The 16486-nt window shown below is 33.8% G+C and overlaps 1 protein-coding gene across 1 annotated transcript; it reads left to right on the top strand.

Moving 5' to 3' along the window:
• The first annotated feature begins 9107 nt into the window (after positions 1 to 9107).
• LOC131538463 (uncharacterized) lies at positions 9108 to 11733 on the top strand. Its single transcript, XM_058772340.1, has 6 exons — positions 9108 to 9194; positions 9623 to 9931; positions 10192 to 10458; positions 10623 to 10733; positions 11144 to 11184; positions 11478 to 11733. The coding sequence occupies exons 1-6, from the start codon at positions 9134 to 9136 to the stop codon at positions 11529 to 11531; spliced, it is 843 nt and encodes a 280-aa protein (XP_058628323.1). The 5' UTR covers positions 9108 to 9133; the 3' UTR covers positions 11532 to 11733.
• Positions 11734 to 16486: the final 4753 nt, after the last annotated feature.

Here is a 16486-nt window from a genome sequence, read left to right on the forward strand (position 1 = left end):
AGGATGCCATCTAATGTGCTGCGCTATCAAGCAGGTGCTTCTGTATAACAAAAATAGAATGGATCTGATATTTTGTGACGTTGGCCAGCTATTTTTACCTTAATTCTATGGACTAGAAAGCTGGTTTTGCACTGATTTAAAAAAAATATATTTGACATGATTTAAGGAGACAGAAAAAGCATATAGAAAGCTTGCTCTGAGTGTGTTGCATATATAATCGTACTGGATCAATCTAGGACAGTGTTTGTCTACTGGTGTGTCATGACCTAAAAGTGGGTTTTGTTAGAAACTGTTGGAGGAAACATAAATCATTTTGGTGTGAAACCATCTGTCATTTTGCAAAATGGCAAATTACAAAGTACAGTATTTAGCCCAATGAGTTTATTTCATATGGTGGTCTGATACATCACACTTTCTGTGTGAGTCTACGTCTTGCTATTTATTTATTTTTATATTTCTGGACATTCTGTGAGACAAAATAAATTAATAAAACAGTAAATAGCTTTATATTGCTCATTTTATATCGCTTAAATCAATAGCTTTATATAAGTAAAATGAAAAACTTTGTCATTTATACAGTGATGTTGTGGTTTCTAAACATAAACAATTGCATGACAATTTAAATTTCATACCATACTGCCATCTTCTGGAAAACTTCCCTTTTTAAATAACTTCATTCCATTGACATCAACAGCAAAGAGCAGGAACAAAGATTCACCTTTATGGTTATGGGTGAGTGGATATTGATTATTATATTCATTAGTAGCCTATTAATACTATTAAAACATTATATTTTTACTATACTGGTTGTTTTTACTTGGCCTCGCTTACAAAAAAACATTAGAAAATTGCACTGTAAAAAGAAAGAAAAGTTGAGCGAACTTTGAAAAAAAATGTTTTACCAGCTTCAGCAGATTTTTGAGTTTGCTCAACTTATTTTTGTGGGAGATTCTCAAATTTTTGTTGTATAAACTTAAAATGGCAAGTTGAGAAAACTCAAAAAATCTGCTGAAGCTGGTTGCCTTAAAATTTTAAGTTGGCTCAAATTTTCTTTTCTTTTTTTTACAGTGTGGTATCTGATTGTAATCTGGCACTTTACTGAAATTCATGCACCACGTTACTGACATAGTAGTCCAAGGTACTTCCAAAAAATACCGCAGTACTATCATGGTCCAAAAAAAAAAAAAAATTCAGAATGTCTATTTGCAAGTTGTGTTTGATTTCATTTTGTTTTTAGATTTTAAGATGAGTACAGTAAAAATCATTCTGTTAAATGCCCCAGAAAACCACATAAAAACAGAACATTAAGCGGAGCTTGGTTAGATCTGTTTACTACATCTGTCTGGTGCTGTCTAAACAAAGTGATTTGGCAAATGTATTAGGCCTATCTAACATAGTCAATAAATAAATAAATAAATAAATAAATAATAATAATATAAAAAAAATTAAAACAAAATAAAAATTCACAGAAAAGTATCTTGTGATTTGTATTAACAATTGTAGCGGTTTGCCTGTAAACATCACTAGATTTACATTTAAAAGTGTTCAAAAATGTACATTTGCACAAGTGTCCTGTAAAAGTGCATTTGTTGCATTTAAGAGATATTTCTACATGATCTAACTCTTCAAATGTTATCTTTATAGTATTTCTTTGGTGGTGAAAAAAGTGAAAACAACATGAATTACATAATATGCTTGAGAACAAAGGCTAATATGGATTACCATTTATAATATTTTACTTGCATCATAACTTTCGACCAGCATTAAAATCACTAAAACTTTTGTATATCTACACAAAATGAAATCATAACCTACACTTCCGTGGTAAATTATATTTTGTTAAATGTAACAAACTGTAACGTTAACTTAGTTGCTGTCTTCCTTGTTTGCCAAATGAATGTCGGAGCCTTCGCATTTGACATTTTCTATGGAGCGAATTTTGTGCCAATATTCATCAAACAAATCCAGTGTTTTGCAAATAAACACAATCTGCTTTGCAAAGAAAACTCGTCTTTCAAACAAACGCAAACCGATTTGCAAATACAAAACTATTTGAGAGAAAATGCAGAGGTATGGACAATATGTATTGTGTGTTATAACTGTGAGACTCATTTGCTATTTTATGAGGAAATGTGACTTGATTTTCTCACAAATGAGTGCAGGCGAATTTTCTCACATGTGTCCAAACAGATTTTCTCACAAATGCAATCCAAAAACAGCAGATGGCGCTGTTGGTCAATTTACGCTAGTCTCTCGAGACCCGAAACACCTTTTCAGGGAATACAGCAGACCAACATGAGTGGGAAACAGGTGAGTTTCTGTCTTACTATATCTATAATTAACCATTTAGCCTAGGTGTTTTCACAAATTGTCCCCGCTACAAAGTTAGTGAAATTCACAATAAGTGCTGTAATGTTGTTAACATGATTGTTTAGTTCAAAAATCAGTAGTGACATGGTTAAACATTTAAGTAGGTAGTCTTTCCTTATAAAAAACTGATCCATTCTCTTTACCTCTTATCCTCTGTTGGATTGCGGGATATAGAATATATAGGCTACATATGTTGATACAATTGTTTAACATTCAAAACAATGCAGGGGTATAACAATAAATTGTGTCACAATATATAGTAATTTTAAATGCAAATGTATTATGGATAGCGACAATATTGTGTACCAAAAATGAAAGCTTAGACAATTTAATTTAGTATCAGATATAGTAATATCACCCAAGAGGTCATTAATTATTAACAAAAAAAAAAAAAAAAAGAAATTGAAAACAAATAATTATTTAGTGCAATATCTAAACCTTTTTAAATGTTATAACACTGTGCAATTATTTGTGTCAAAAATAATTATGTAATTTTGTAGCTAAGCAAAATGATGAATATTTCTCTTCTGGTGTCACTCTTGTCATGTGAATTGGGGAGAAGTTCACACTGATATAATACTAAATTCAGCGTTTTCATAAACAGTGGTTTACCAGTATTTCAGAACGATTTTAACAATGGAATGATTAGAAAATAATCTTTGGGGTCGAAGGCCATGGGTTTTGTCACGGTTTCATGATGACCACGAAAATAACTAAAAATACAGATACGAGTATTGCATAGTTTTAAACTGCAAAGGTTCTACTTTTATTTGTGTATAGTCTTAATAACAACAGAACAATGTGCTTTTGTAAAATAAAGAAAACAAACAAACAGGGTGTGTTCTCTGCCGTCTTCTGGGAATTTTCTTCACTGGCACATTAATAAAACAACCTGAATCTCAGTGAAAATATGCCTCACATACATGATACATATATGTATAGAAAGCTTGACATCTCTACTTTTAAATAAACCAAATTCAAATTGAAAACAAATATTCTCTGATTAGGCCTATATAATCTGTATGAAAGTAAGGAGAGGGACAGTTTCTCCTGTAATGTGATCCCGCCTCACACTGAGCGCTCTGATCGCATGTTAATGATCTGAGATCAACCAGATAAACATGTAGATGCCCCTGAAAATGGCATCAAAATGTCAAGCTTCATCATAGAATTTAGCCTACTTTCTTTTTCTGTGCGTTGGATGATGGCACGCTACACGGGTGAAGACACACTCTGGACAGCGAGGACTCTTCTCGGAGTGACTCAGATGACGAATGTTTGCATTTTGAAGAGCCACTAATATAATTCCTGACAGTAGCCTTTTATTCTTAACTTCATGAGTTAAAATGTTGCTCGGCCATATATAAAAAGCTACATATTTTGAGTTGGGCTTTTCCAAACAGGCTATCGTCAGACTAAAATCTTCCAGTATTCAGAGTAAAATATTGTTTGAAATATGAAATATCTCCTTACAGATATTTTAGTTTTAAATGTTGTACAAGGCATGTATATAAACTACTGTATGCTATACTGTACATAAACATAAATATGATAATAAACTATGATATCCCTTACGAAAATTAAAGTTGGTTTTACTATAGTAAAAGTGTGGTAACCATCTTTTTTTTTTTTTGCAGGTTACCATTTCTGTAATGGCAGCTTTTATGCAAATACCATGGTATTTATTTAGTAAAACCATGGTTAATTTTCTAAAGGGATATCGATGTTTAGATAATATTTTGTATAGCTGAATCACAATAAAGCTCATCTGAACTTAAACTAGTTTGATTATAGTAGTCTATTTGTAATTAGTTTAGCCTACTCCTTTCAGTAGGTTGTCTATGTGTAGTTTTATACTTGTTTAAACTTTTACTGCAGAGGTAGCCTACAACATTTCTCTCCACTGTAGGCTATGTCACATCATATATAGCAGAATGACAATAAATCTTACTTGACCTAATGTAAAAATAAAATTCATTTTTCGCTATCCAAAATACATCTGCATTTTAGTATTACAATATATTGTGACAATTTATTGTTATACCTCTGCATTTTTTTGAATGTTGAACAATTGTATCAACATATGTAGCCTATATATTCTATATCCTGCGATTCTACAGAGGATAAGAGGTACAGAGAATGGATCAGTTTTTATAGAGAAAGACTACCTACTTAAATGTTTAGCCATGTCACTACTGATTTTTGAACTAATCAATCATGTTAACAACTTTACAGCACTTTGTAGTGGGGACACTTTGTGAAAACACCTAGGCTAAATGGTTAATTATAGATATAGTAAGACAGAAACTCACCTTTTTCCCACTCATGTTGGTCTGCTGTATTCCCTGAAAAGGTGTTTCGGGTCTCGAGAGACTAGCGTAAATTGACCAACAGCGCCATCTGCTGTTTTTGGATTGCATTTGTGAGAAAATCTGTTTGGACACGTGAGAAAATCTGCCTGCACGCATTTGTGAGAAAATCAAGTCACATTTCATCATAAAAAGGCAAATGAGTCTCACAGTTGTAACACACAATACATATTTGTCCATACCTCTGCATTTTCTCTCAAATAGAGTTTTGTATTTGCAAATCAGTTTGCGTTTGTTTGAAAGTCGAGTTTTTCTTTTCAAAGCAGATTGTGTTTATTTGCAAAACGCTGGATTCGTTTGATGAATATTGGCACAAAATTCGCTCCATAATTTTCAGCACACCTTCACATCTCACTGGACGTAGAGGTTACGTGTTACAGTGTGCTCACTTTCAGCTTTATAAATAAGTTTATTAACTTTTTTTGTATAACATATTTTTTATTGAATTTTAACAAAGTTTTTCAAAAAAAAAAAAAAACCATCATCCTTCCCCATAACTTACCCCAGATCGGTTAAATAAAAAATAAAAATAAAAATAATAAATAAATAAATAAATAAATAAAATAAATAAATAAAAATAAAATAAATAAATAAATAAATAAATAAATAAATAAATAAATAAATAAATAAATAAATAAATAAATAAATAAATAAATAAAATAAAAAATAAATCCGTCAGTAATAAAATTCTATAACTTCACACATCTAAAGCATCTTCAATATCTCCATTTTTAACAAAGTCTAAAAACACCTCCCAGATATAAAAAAAATCAAAGGGTTTCTTTCTAATTACATATGTAAGTTTTTCAAGAGCCAAACATGTTATTAAGTTTTTTAGCCATAATCCGATGGAAGGGCAATTGGTATTTTTCCAGCACAGGGCAATGGAACGTCTTGCTTGTAACAGACACAAATCCACCAACTTTCTTTCTTTAGTGGGCAACGAGCAATCCTCTTCATACATACTCAATAAGTTTATTAACTTTTAATTGTTATTGATGCGGTGTATTTGTTACTGCGCGTGCCGTAAAGCATCCGCATGTTAACGTTACTGAGGTGATGTTAAGCAGCTGTGATAACGTTAAATCTGAAGTGTCCTACAACTGTGTTTAGAGCGCTTTATGCCTTCAACAGAAGCTGGCAGAGCAATTGTCAAGAAAAGAAGATACCATTACGACTTTTTTTTATTCTTTAAAAGAGATTATACGACTAGGTGAAGATCTGACATCGCGGAATTCTTCAAGGATAACGCAACTTTTCTGCCAAACGAGGTAGGTTTAGACATTTTATTGTCTTGTTTGTTACACACACACACACACACACGAGAAGTTTGTTCGGTAACGTTACTGGCACGCTGTCGGTGAACGCACGCGCTTCAGACACGCGTCAGGAGCGCATCGAATTCTTACACGGACAAAAGAAAAACAAAATTATGTCAAAATGACCATTTTTGGCTAGTGACAGTTTTAAATAAGTTAAAATGTCTTGACTGATGTAAAGTTGGGATGTGCGTCGATGTTTTAAAGGGACAGCAGTTAATGACATTCACTGTTTCTTCTGTTTTCTTTTCTAATGCCAGGTCGTAATTGCTGCTGTATTGTGCATCCCAAGTACCCCCTGCATTCTTATCAATACTTTTTGTACGCAAAGAAAATAAAAATAATTTTATTCAAGTTGTTATTTAACAAAAACAGCGTATCCGTGTGGTGCGGCTGATACAGAACAGCGTACGCAGTTTGCGTTTAGCGGGTATTCTCCAAAATGGTGCTACTGTGACGCAGATGCGACGAATTGTTGAATAAAGTTGTATTTTTATTTTCTTTGTGTACAAAAAGTATTCTCATCACTTCATAAAGTTCAGATTGAACCACTGATGGCAGATGGACTATTTTGACGATGCTTTTCAAACTTTTCTGGGTCAAAATATGTTAAATTGTGTTCTGAAGATGAACTAAGCTTTTACGGGTTTGGAACGACATGGCAGAAAGTGATTAATGACAGAATTTTCATTTTGGGGAGGAGTAACCCTTTAAGTATATCATAAAACATTGTTGACAAGATCACATGATGGATACAATTGGAGACCACTGGAAATGCAAGTTTAGCATTTTATAAACAATGCACCTCACTCTATACTTCACTTTCATTCATTTAATTTCTTGTCATTTCCAGTCTTCCTGTGAAGAAATCCTGAACGAGGGTCGACGGTTCAGATGAAGGGAACCTATGCTTCCAAGACTCATGTATGAACAACTTCGAGAATCCATGTACAATTTGAGCTTTTTTCAAATCTCAACATGGAACTTGGACTGAACATGCAGCAGAAGGGGAAAAAAAATAGTTTCCCCAAGCTAGCACATGGCAAGAGATACTAAAAGCACACAAACACTTGGAGCCCTGCTGTTAATTTAGATTGTATAGTTCTCTTAGTTTCACATTGAAATGTTAGGCATGAGTGCATGAATCTTTGTTTTTTATTTTCAAATGATGTACAAAGTTTTTTTTTTTTTCTTTGCAGTACCATGTCAATTGTAGATGACAGAATTCACATTTTTGATGTGAACTGTCCTTTTAAATAACATTTCACTTGACTATTGACTAGAAGTCTGTAGCAATTGTTATTAAATGACAGCCCTGGCTTTGTATTAATTTTTTCCCATGTATCTGAAAATGTTTTGAATCTTGACTGTTTCACAGTGAAGTTTGTGACCACTATTTGGTGCAACACCAATATTGTACAAGTAGCTGCTCATGTTTTCTTTTTTCTGCCTGGTGCTGTTTAAAACTAAAACACATTGTTAAATTAATTGATGTCATAATATTTTTGTCTTCACCTGTTAAAGGCAAATAAAAGCTACTGAACACACTTTTAAGAATGTTTACATGAGGTAAAAATAAACCATGTTCAATTTGTATATATTGTGCTGGATTTATTTGCTACTCAAGATAGGCCTATGCTATCATTTTTTTTAGAAATTTCTGCAAAACGGATTGTCTGTTTATGGTACAGAAGAAAATGTAAATCTACAGAATTTTCCTATTTAATGTGGAAGGAAATGTCCGTAAATTTAACAGAAAATGTCCTGGTAATTTTCTGCCAGTACATTATCCGTTTTTTTACGGAATTTGTTTTTACAGTGTAGAGTGCAGCAAAGCCACAGAGGAATAAAAATACGAGACCATATTGGCACTGCTCTTCTGAAAATGGCAAATGTTCCAGAACCTTTTGTGATTATTCATGTGATTTATGTAGGTAGAAAGGGAAAGCTGCTCTTAATGTGATATATATATATATATATATATATATATATATATATAATTTTATACTGGATCAATCTAGAACAGTGTTTCTCAATTGGTGGGTCACAACCAAAATAAGTTGCAGATCTGTTTGAATTGTGCGAGGAAATATAAATGGTTGAGTGTCTAACTCCACAGTATATTTTGGTGCAAATTCATCTGCCATTTTGCAAAATGGAAAATTACAACATAATTTAGGCCTATTTAGACCAGTGAGTTTATTTCATATGTTGGGCTGGTAAATCATACTTTCCATATTAGTCTGTATCATGCTTCTGCATATTGTTCCACATTTTGCATGACGAACAATAAATAAATAAATACAACTGTTAATCGTGTAGTTTCTTATCATACAATTTCATTGCAATTTAAATTTCACTCAATACTCCCATCTTCTGGGCAACTTATGAAATGCCTTTAAAATTATACGGTATATGAACCTGGACCACAAAACATAAGGGTAAGTTTTTTGACATTGTGATTTATAACACCATCTGAAAGCTGAATAATTAAGCTTTCCATTGATGTATGGTTTGTTATGATCGGACAATATTTGTCTGAGATACAACTATTTGAAAATCTGGAATCTGAGGGAGCAAAAAAATCAAAACATTGAGAAAATCGCCTTTAAAGTTTTTCAAATTAAGTACTAATCAAACTAATCAAAAATTAAGTTTTGATATATTTATGGAAGGACGTTTACAAAATATCTTCATGGAACATGATCTTTACTTAATATCCTGATGATTTTTGGCATAAAAGAAAAATCGATAATTTATTACCCTTTTGACATTTTTGACTCTTATGGCTGGTTTTGTGGTCCAGGGTCACAAATCAGATCGCTGGATCATTCTCACAGAAATTAAGGTAAGAAAGGTTTGTCACACGACATAAACGAGGTTCTAAGCAGAGCTTCTTCTGGCATTGCTGTAAAGTTCATGTCATGTTCAATCATGTTCAATCCTGCCCCAAGAGGGTGCAAACAGACCTCAACTCCTACAGACTCAAGACAATAGCGTATTGTCAAATGTTCAGCAAACTCACAGATGCCTCAGGAGATTACTGTAGAGTACCGAGGTGAAGAAAGCAGTAAGATGATGTTCTTCAGACGATGCCATTTTATATGGATCTTAATAATCTGCGAATCTGTTTCAGGTAGGTAAATTAAGCTGTTTGTATAAATGGACATGCATAGTTCTGTGATGCTATCATAAACTTATTTTGATAAATACTTGGTGCTGAATTACTATTTAGGCACTATGCCTAAGCATTGTTTTTTTTTTTTTTTTTTGTCCTTTTTAGTAAGAAGTTGTTGTAAAGAAAACTCAAACCACTATGTAATTGATCTTTTAATTTGGTGCTTTGGTGATTTGAATGTAACTGTTTATAGGCTATTAAATCATAAAATCGAGTAGAAATTATGAAATAAAACTGCTAAAACAATGAAAATATTTTGAACTCGGATTCCAAGTACTTAAACTTTTTTTGTGTGTGTGTGTGGATATAATGGAGGCTAATAATGTAGGATACAATGTAATAATTTTTCTGCTGCAATTATAATTTCTATAATGTCTTATTAACAGGAGATGATTTGACTAAAGCGGTGAATAGTGAAACTACGTTCACTCCAGTGACTGGATCGGTTGCTCCTAGTACCACCAGCATTACATGGAAACACAGAGACAATAATGGAGCTGTTGTGAAGGTCATTGAATGGGATCGGGAGGATGACAGCACTGACATTCCCAACGCCAACTTCAAATCCCACGCAACTCTGGACAAAAGCACTGGAAATCTTAACCTAAAATATCTGCAGCTCAAACACAGCGGAGTTTACACCATCGACATCAACAGCAAGGAGCAAAGAAAACAATTCACCCTGACTGTTATAGGTATTGTAGCACATTTCATATTCATTACAGTATTTACACATCTGTTTCAGAAATAATGGAGACATAATTTAACCGTTTTTTATAATTTTATTACATTAGTTTGTTCATTTTCATTAGCAATATATGTATTAGAAATGATAATGTGTAAACATAAAATAATAATATTATTAATAATTGCTTAAAATAATAATATTATTACGTAATATTGAATATATATTTTGAATATTTTCCCAAAAATGTTTATTGATCCTAATTCATAGAGCCTGTCAGCAAACCTCAAATTGTAAAAACATGCTCTCTGGAAGATGTTAGTGTATGTTTCTTGAGCTGTGAGGGTGAAGCCTCTTCTGAAAGTAGAGTCATTTGGAAATACTGGGATGGAGAGAAGCTACATGAACAGTATCCTAATGTGAGGACATTAACAGTGGCCAACAACAGTAACCCAGACAGCCACTACACCTGCACATTGAAAAATGCAGTGAGTGAGGAGACCAGTGATCCAATGTATTTGAAAGATCTGTTTCATGGTAAGACATAACATTTCTTTCTCGGATAGGAAATGGTCGGCTGTGTGTGTGTGTGTTCAGTACTCACTGTTGTGTGTGTGCACTTGGATGGGTTAAATGCAGAGCACAAATTCCAGCCATCACATCACTCACTTTAAATAGTTTTGTCCCCTTTATCTATCCAGATTCAAACGCAGAAACTGTCATTGCAGTCATCATTTCTTTCATTGTTTTGATCTCTGTGATCGCTGTGATGGTTGCTGTCATCCTTTTCCTAAAAAGACGTCAAATAAGTGGTAAGACTATCATTAAATCTTTTCAAACCTTTGAAACGTGTTTCCTTTATCTGTGCTTATCGTTTGCTCAAAACGCAACATTTTAACCCCTGTCCAAAACTTGAGGTGACTTATCATTTGCAACCTTTCTACTCCCATAATGTCATATATTTCAGTGTGAAATCAGATATTCAGCAACAACAAAAAATATAGAGTGGTAAATAAATTACCAGAATACAGCCAGACTTTAATTTTGAGTTTGATAAACAATGCCTAAATTGTTATTAGGCTTTTGGTTAACATTATCCAGTAGCATGCTACCTGACTGACGACAGGAGAAAACGTGCCCTCATTGAATGTGTATTACTGAAGTAAATTGGGTTGATTATGTTTACTGCAAATGACTGAGTCTGTCACTATTGTTCTATAAGGTCATAATACTACTCGCCGTGGGAAACAAACGATTTCCAGGGTAAGTTTATTTTCTTAATTACTTGTGGAAAATCATTACTGCAGTATCACAGACAAATTAAATCAATCTTGGTTGATGTTGTGTCCAATGATAAACATCTGTTTAAATGAGCACTGGACTGACCAATCAGCATCCACGACCGGAACTACTGTACATGTTGTTGTTTTTTTACAATGTACATTTAAAAAAAAAAAAACAACTAGAATATTAAAATGGCATTTGTGAAGCAGACATGAAACTGATGAGACTGATGCTGTTACCTGCCACATCACGGACCCATTTTGTCCCTTCAGATGCAAAGCCACACATGGATCTTCTTGCCCCATTTGTCTGGTCATCGGCTCTAAATCCCAGCTTTACTAAAGCAACTGGAGCTCCTAACCATCTGTGCCTTCATAACTTTGACTGTTGCTTTTGGACCTCTCCGTCTCCTGGACCTGGTTGATGGTGTTGGAACTTCATACTTTGGTTTGATTAAACAACCCCACAAACAGCATCACCAGCTCCACTTATTAATAACCAGACATCTACAGAAGATCTTATTGAGAATTAACTAAGGTTTCGATGTTGACTTGTTTCATTTGAAGTAACCATGTTAGAGATCAGTGTCTGCTTTAGTTGGGCTCTTGGCCCTTGACTTCTGTGTTAGTTGTTTTTTTTTCTCTCTTTTTCTTTGGTTGTTGTAACCATGCTTTCCTCCAACATATTTGTTACAACTCAAAAGCCTAGAGAAAATGATCAGTAGTTGGTTGTTATATGTTTGTGATGACGATCATCTGTTAGTGAACTGATCTCATTGTGTGTCTAATCTCTAATTCAATGGACGTTGTATTGACTATAGTAAAAGTGATTCTAAGAGCCAGTGGTTCTGTGACAGTCAGTTGATATAAAGGACTTTCCAAGCAGTTTGTCCACAAAACGTTTTCCTCTATGGTAATAATTAGACTCATACAGACATCAAGAATCAGCTTGTGAACCTCAACAATGGTGACTATTACATTTTTTTTTTTTTAAATCATGCAGCAATGCATGCTGGGATCCATGGATGAGTTTTGTACTATGCTAGTACCCAGCATGCATTGCAGCATGATTTTTTTTTTTAATGGTCACCATTGTTGAGGTTCATAAGCTGATTCTTGATGTCTGTGTGAGTCTAATTGCTGTCATAGATTAAAAGATTTTGTAGACAAAAAAAAAGTCCTTTATATTAACTGTCACAGAACCGCTGGCTCTTAGAATCACTAACAGATGATTGTCATCAAAAACATATAAGAACCAACTACTGATCATTTTCTCTAGACTTTTGAGTTGTAACAAATTTGTTGGAGGAACACATGGTTACAACAGCCAGAGAAAAAGAAAAGAAAAAAAACAACTAACACAAAAGTCAAGGGTCAAAAGCCCAACTAAAGCAGACACTGATCTCTAACATGGTTACTTCAAATAAAACAAATCAACATCTAAACCTTAGTTAATAAGATCTTCTGTAGATGTCTGACAGAAATAAAGTCAGTCTGGTTATTAATAAGTGGAGCTGGTGATGCTGTTTGTGGGGTTGTTTAATCAGATTTTGAGAGATTTAATGTATTTTATTTCAGTTGATTTCATCTAAGGTTATGGCTGAAGTCAGTTGTAGTAGTTCTTGTGTTTCTCTTTTCTTTTAACAACTTTATTCTTAGTTAAGACAACTTCACAATTTAAGTTCACAAAACTTAAATTATGTTTATTGCACTTGTTTTTGTAAGTCCTGTCAACTTTATTGTCAGTTAAGACAACTTCACAATTTAAGTTTATAAAACTTGACATTTTAAGGCAGCACGAACACTTACTTTTTTAAGTTGAAACAACAAAAAAAAATTACATAAAAAATAATAACAATAAATAAAAAAATAGTTGATTGCATGCAAATACAATTTTAAAATGTATTGACATCATAAAATATTAATTAGTTTCCATTTGCACGTATTTGTACTAGGCTATTTAAAGCTCAAATGTTTGAAGCAGTTATGTTAACTGATATATCTGAGTTCAATTGACTCATTCTTTTAAGTTTGATAAGTTCAGCCAAGAAAAACATTGATATTTGAGTTATCAAAATGTTAAGTTATGATAACTAATTGACACAATCATTTTTTTTACAGTGATGCTTTACTACTATGTCCCTATTTAGGTATTAATTTGTATATATTTTGTTGTATGAATATCTGAACATACAAAACATCAAAAGAAAGAACAGATTATCTGCTTGTAAACAAAAACATTTTATTCTGGCTTCTTGCATTCTTTTTTTAAACACTTGAATGTGGGTAAGTTTAATAAATAAAAAATAAAGAAATAAACAACATTTTGAACAAAAAGCTGAAAAAAGACTATGAATTGGATTCAGAATGATAATTAAAACGTAGATGGAGTTGATCAACACCCCAAAGCTTGACAGTCGTTATTACCTCTTCATTGGTCGACATTGTATTCCATAACGCTACACAGTTTTGATGCTGTTTTATGTCAGTTAATCGTGTCAGATTACATGTGGAAGCATCTGTTGTTTCGGTTTCTTCTTCACTTGTGTTTTTTGGAAATTCTGTACTAGCACCCCCTACTGTATAACAATGAAAACACGGATTCTAGCAGCACATATATTTAGACTTTTTCTAAATATAAGTCAAGTATACTTAAATGTCATTTTAAGTATATTTCTGAGAAGTACATAAAGCCCATTTCTGAGAAGTACATAAAAAGTAGACTAAAAGTATACTTTCCTATTTTTTTTTTTTGTTTAAAAGTAGTATACTAATAGCACACTTGAATAAACTTATTTTTCGTAAGGGTGAATACTATGCTTCAAATGCAAATAGCCTACTTAGTTTTCAAGGAGGGACAATGAGAATCTCTTTGTTACGGGCCAAACGAGACATGCAGATCCATGTGCAAGGTTTTATTCAAGGACATGGTCATAAATACAGGCAGGGTCGAACAATGGCAAACAGGTATATCACGGGCATGGGTCAGTCGACAGCGAACAATATCCAAAGGGGCTTGACAAAAGAGGTAACCCAAAAGCGTAAGCAATAGTCCAGGCAGGGGAAAACACAATCCTAGACTAGACTAGACTAGACTAGACTAGACTAGACTATGTAAGGTAGCTAAAGCTAGGACAGGGATAAATGCATACAACACTCAGCAGCGAGGGAGAGAAAGTCCATGGCTTATGTAGGGTGTGTGATCAGTGCAATCAGCTGTGTATGTGTAATCAGTGCAATGGATGATGGGAAATGCAGTCCAGTGTGATGTATGGCGTGAGAGTCAATGTGGTGAGCGAAGTTCATAGACCGGATTCGTGACACTCTTACTGGCACCAAGCAGAGAGTTTTGCAGTCGTGGATGATTGTGTAGAAATAAATACCTACTAAAAATGTGTATTATATTAAGAAAAACATAAAACACATAAACATTAAATAGTATACATGAAAACCAAGGAAAGAGATTTGCGTCTTCAGGGAAATATTAACAGCAACACGTGCATATGAAAAATCTAAGCTTTAAGCTAATTTTACATCTCTGTTCTACAAACCGAATTCCGGAAATGTTGGGACGTTTTTTAAATTTGAATAAAATGAAAACGGTTACACTTAATTTTGATAGTCCACTTTAGACATTCTATTAACTATAAGTAACTTTGTAACTACATGTCAACTAATTCTCATTAATTTGCAACTGCATGTCTACTAACTCTCAGTAGGGTAGGTTTAGGGTTAGTAGAATAAGATGACATATACTTGCAAAGTTTCTGATAGTCAGTATGTTGTATGTTGTGGACTCTTCAAAATAAAGTGTTAGAAGATATTAAGCAGGCAATCTACTAATACTCTAATAACTGCTAGTTGACATGTAGTTGCAAAGTAACTTACTGTTAGTAGAATGTCTAAAGTGGACTATCGAAATAAAGTATTACCATGAAAACTAAAAGACTTTCAAATCAGATGAGCCAATATTGTATTCACAATAGAACATAGAGAACATAACAAATGTTTAAAGTGAGAAATTTTACACTTTTATCCACTAAATGAGCTCATTTCAGATTTGATGCCTGCTACAGCTCTCAAAAAAGTTGGCATGGGGGCAACAAAGAGCTGAACAAGCAAGACATTTTGAAAAGTTTCAGCTGGGAGAACATCTAGCAAGTAATTAAATTAATTGACATCAGGTCTGTAACATAAAAGGGATGTCTTAGAGAGGCAGAGTCTCTCAGAAGTAAAGACGGGCAGAGGCTCTCCAATCTGTGAAAGAGTGCGTAAAAAGATTGTGAAATACTTTAAAAACAACGTTCCTTAACGTCAACGTGTCCTCCAGGCTAAAGAGGAGGGAGACCTTCCAGTGTGTTATCAGCGTTCAGTTCAAAAGCCAGCATCTCTGATGATATGGGGTGCATAAGTGCATATGGTGTGGGCAGCTTGCATGTTTTGGAAGGCACTATGAATGCTGAAAGGTATATAAAGGTTTTAGAGCAACATATGCTCCCCTCCAGATGACATGTATTTCAGCAGGACAATGCAAACCACATACTGCAGCTATTACAACAGCATGATTCATAGTAGAAGAGTCCGGGTGCTGAATTGACATGCCTGCAGTCCAGATCTTTCACCTATAGAGAACATTTGGCGCATCATTAAACGAAAAATACGTCAAAGACGACCACGAACTCTTCAGCAGCTGGAAACCTATATCAGGCAAGAATGGGACCAAATTCCAACACCACAACTCCAGAAACTCATAACCTCGATGCCCAGATGTCTTCAAACTGTTTTGAAAAGAAGAGGAGATGCGACACCATGGTAAACACGTCCCCATCCCAACTATTTTGAGACCTGTAGCAGGCATCAAATTTGAAATGAGTTCATTTTGTGCATAAAATTTTAAAATTTCTCAGTTTAAACATTTGTTATGTTCTCTATGTTCTATTATGAATAAAATATTGCCTTGTGTGATTTGAAAGTCTTTTAGTTTTCATTTTATTCAAATTTAAAAAATGTCCCAACATTTCCGGAATTGGGGTTGTAGTTTGTATTGTGTAATAGGTTGCAGTTTAAATAAATGTATATGCTTTATACATTTATATACCAATGCCCTGTTGAAAAAAAACAAAACAAAAAACAGCATATGCTGGTTAGGTAGGTTTTGAGGCATGAATGCTGGTTTAAGCAGGCCATGTGCTGGTCCTAAACAGGAGGGACCAGCTTTGGACCAGCACATGACCAGCTAAGGACCAGGTTAAACCAGCTCAAACCAGCATCCATGCTTCAAA

This window comes from Onychostoma macrolepis, chromosome 01, assembly GCF_012432095.1.
Source record: "Onychostoma macrolepis isolate SWU-2019 chromosome 01, ASM1243209v1, whole genome shotgun sequence".
Taxonomy (NCBI): Eukaryota; Metazoa; Chordata; class Actinopteri; order Cypriniformes; family Cyprinidae; genus Onychostoma; species Onychostoma macrolepis.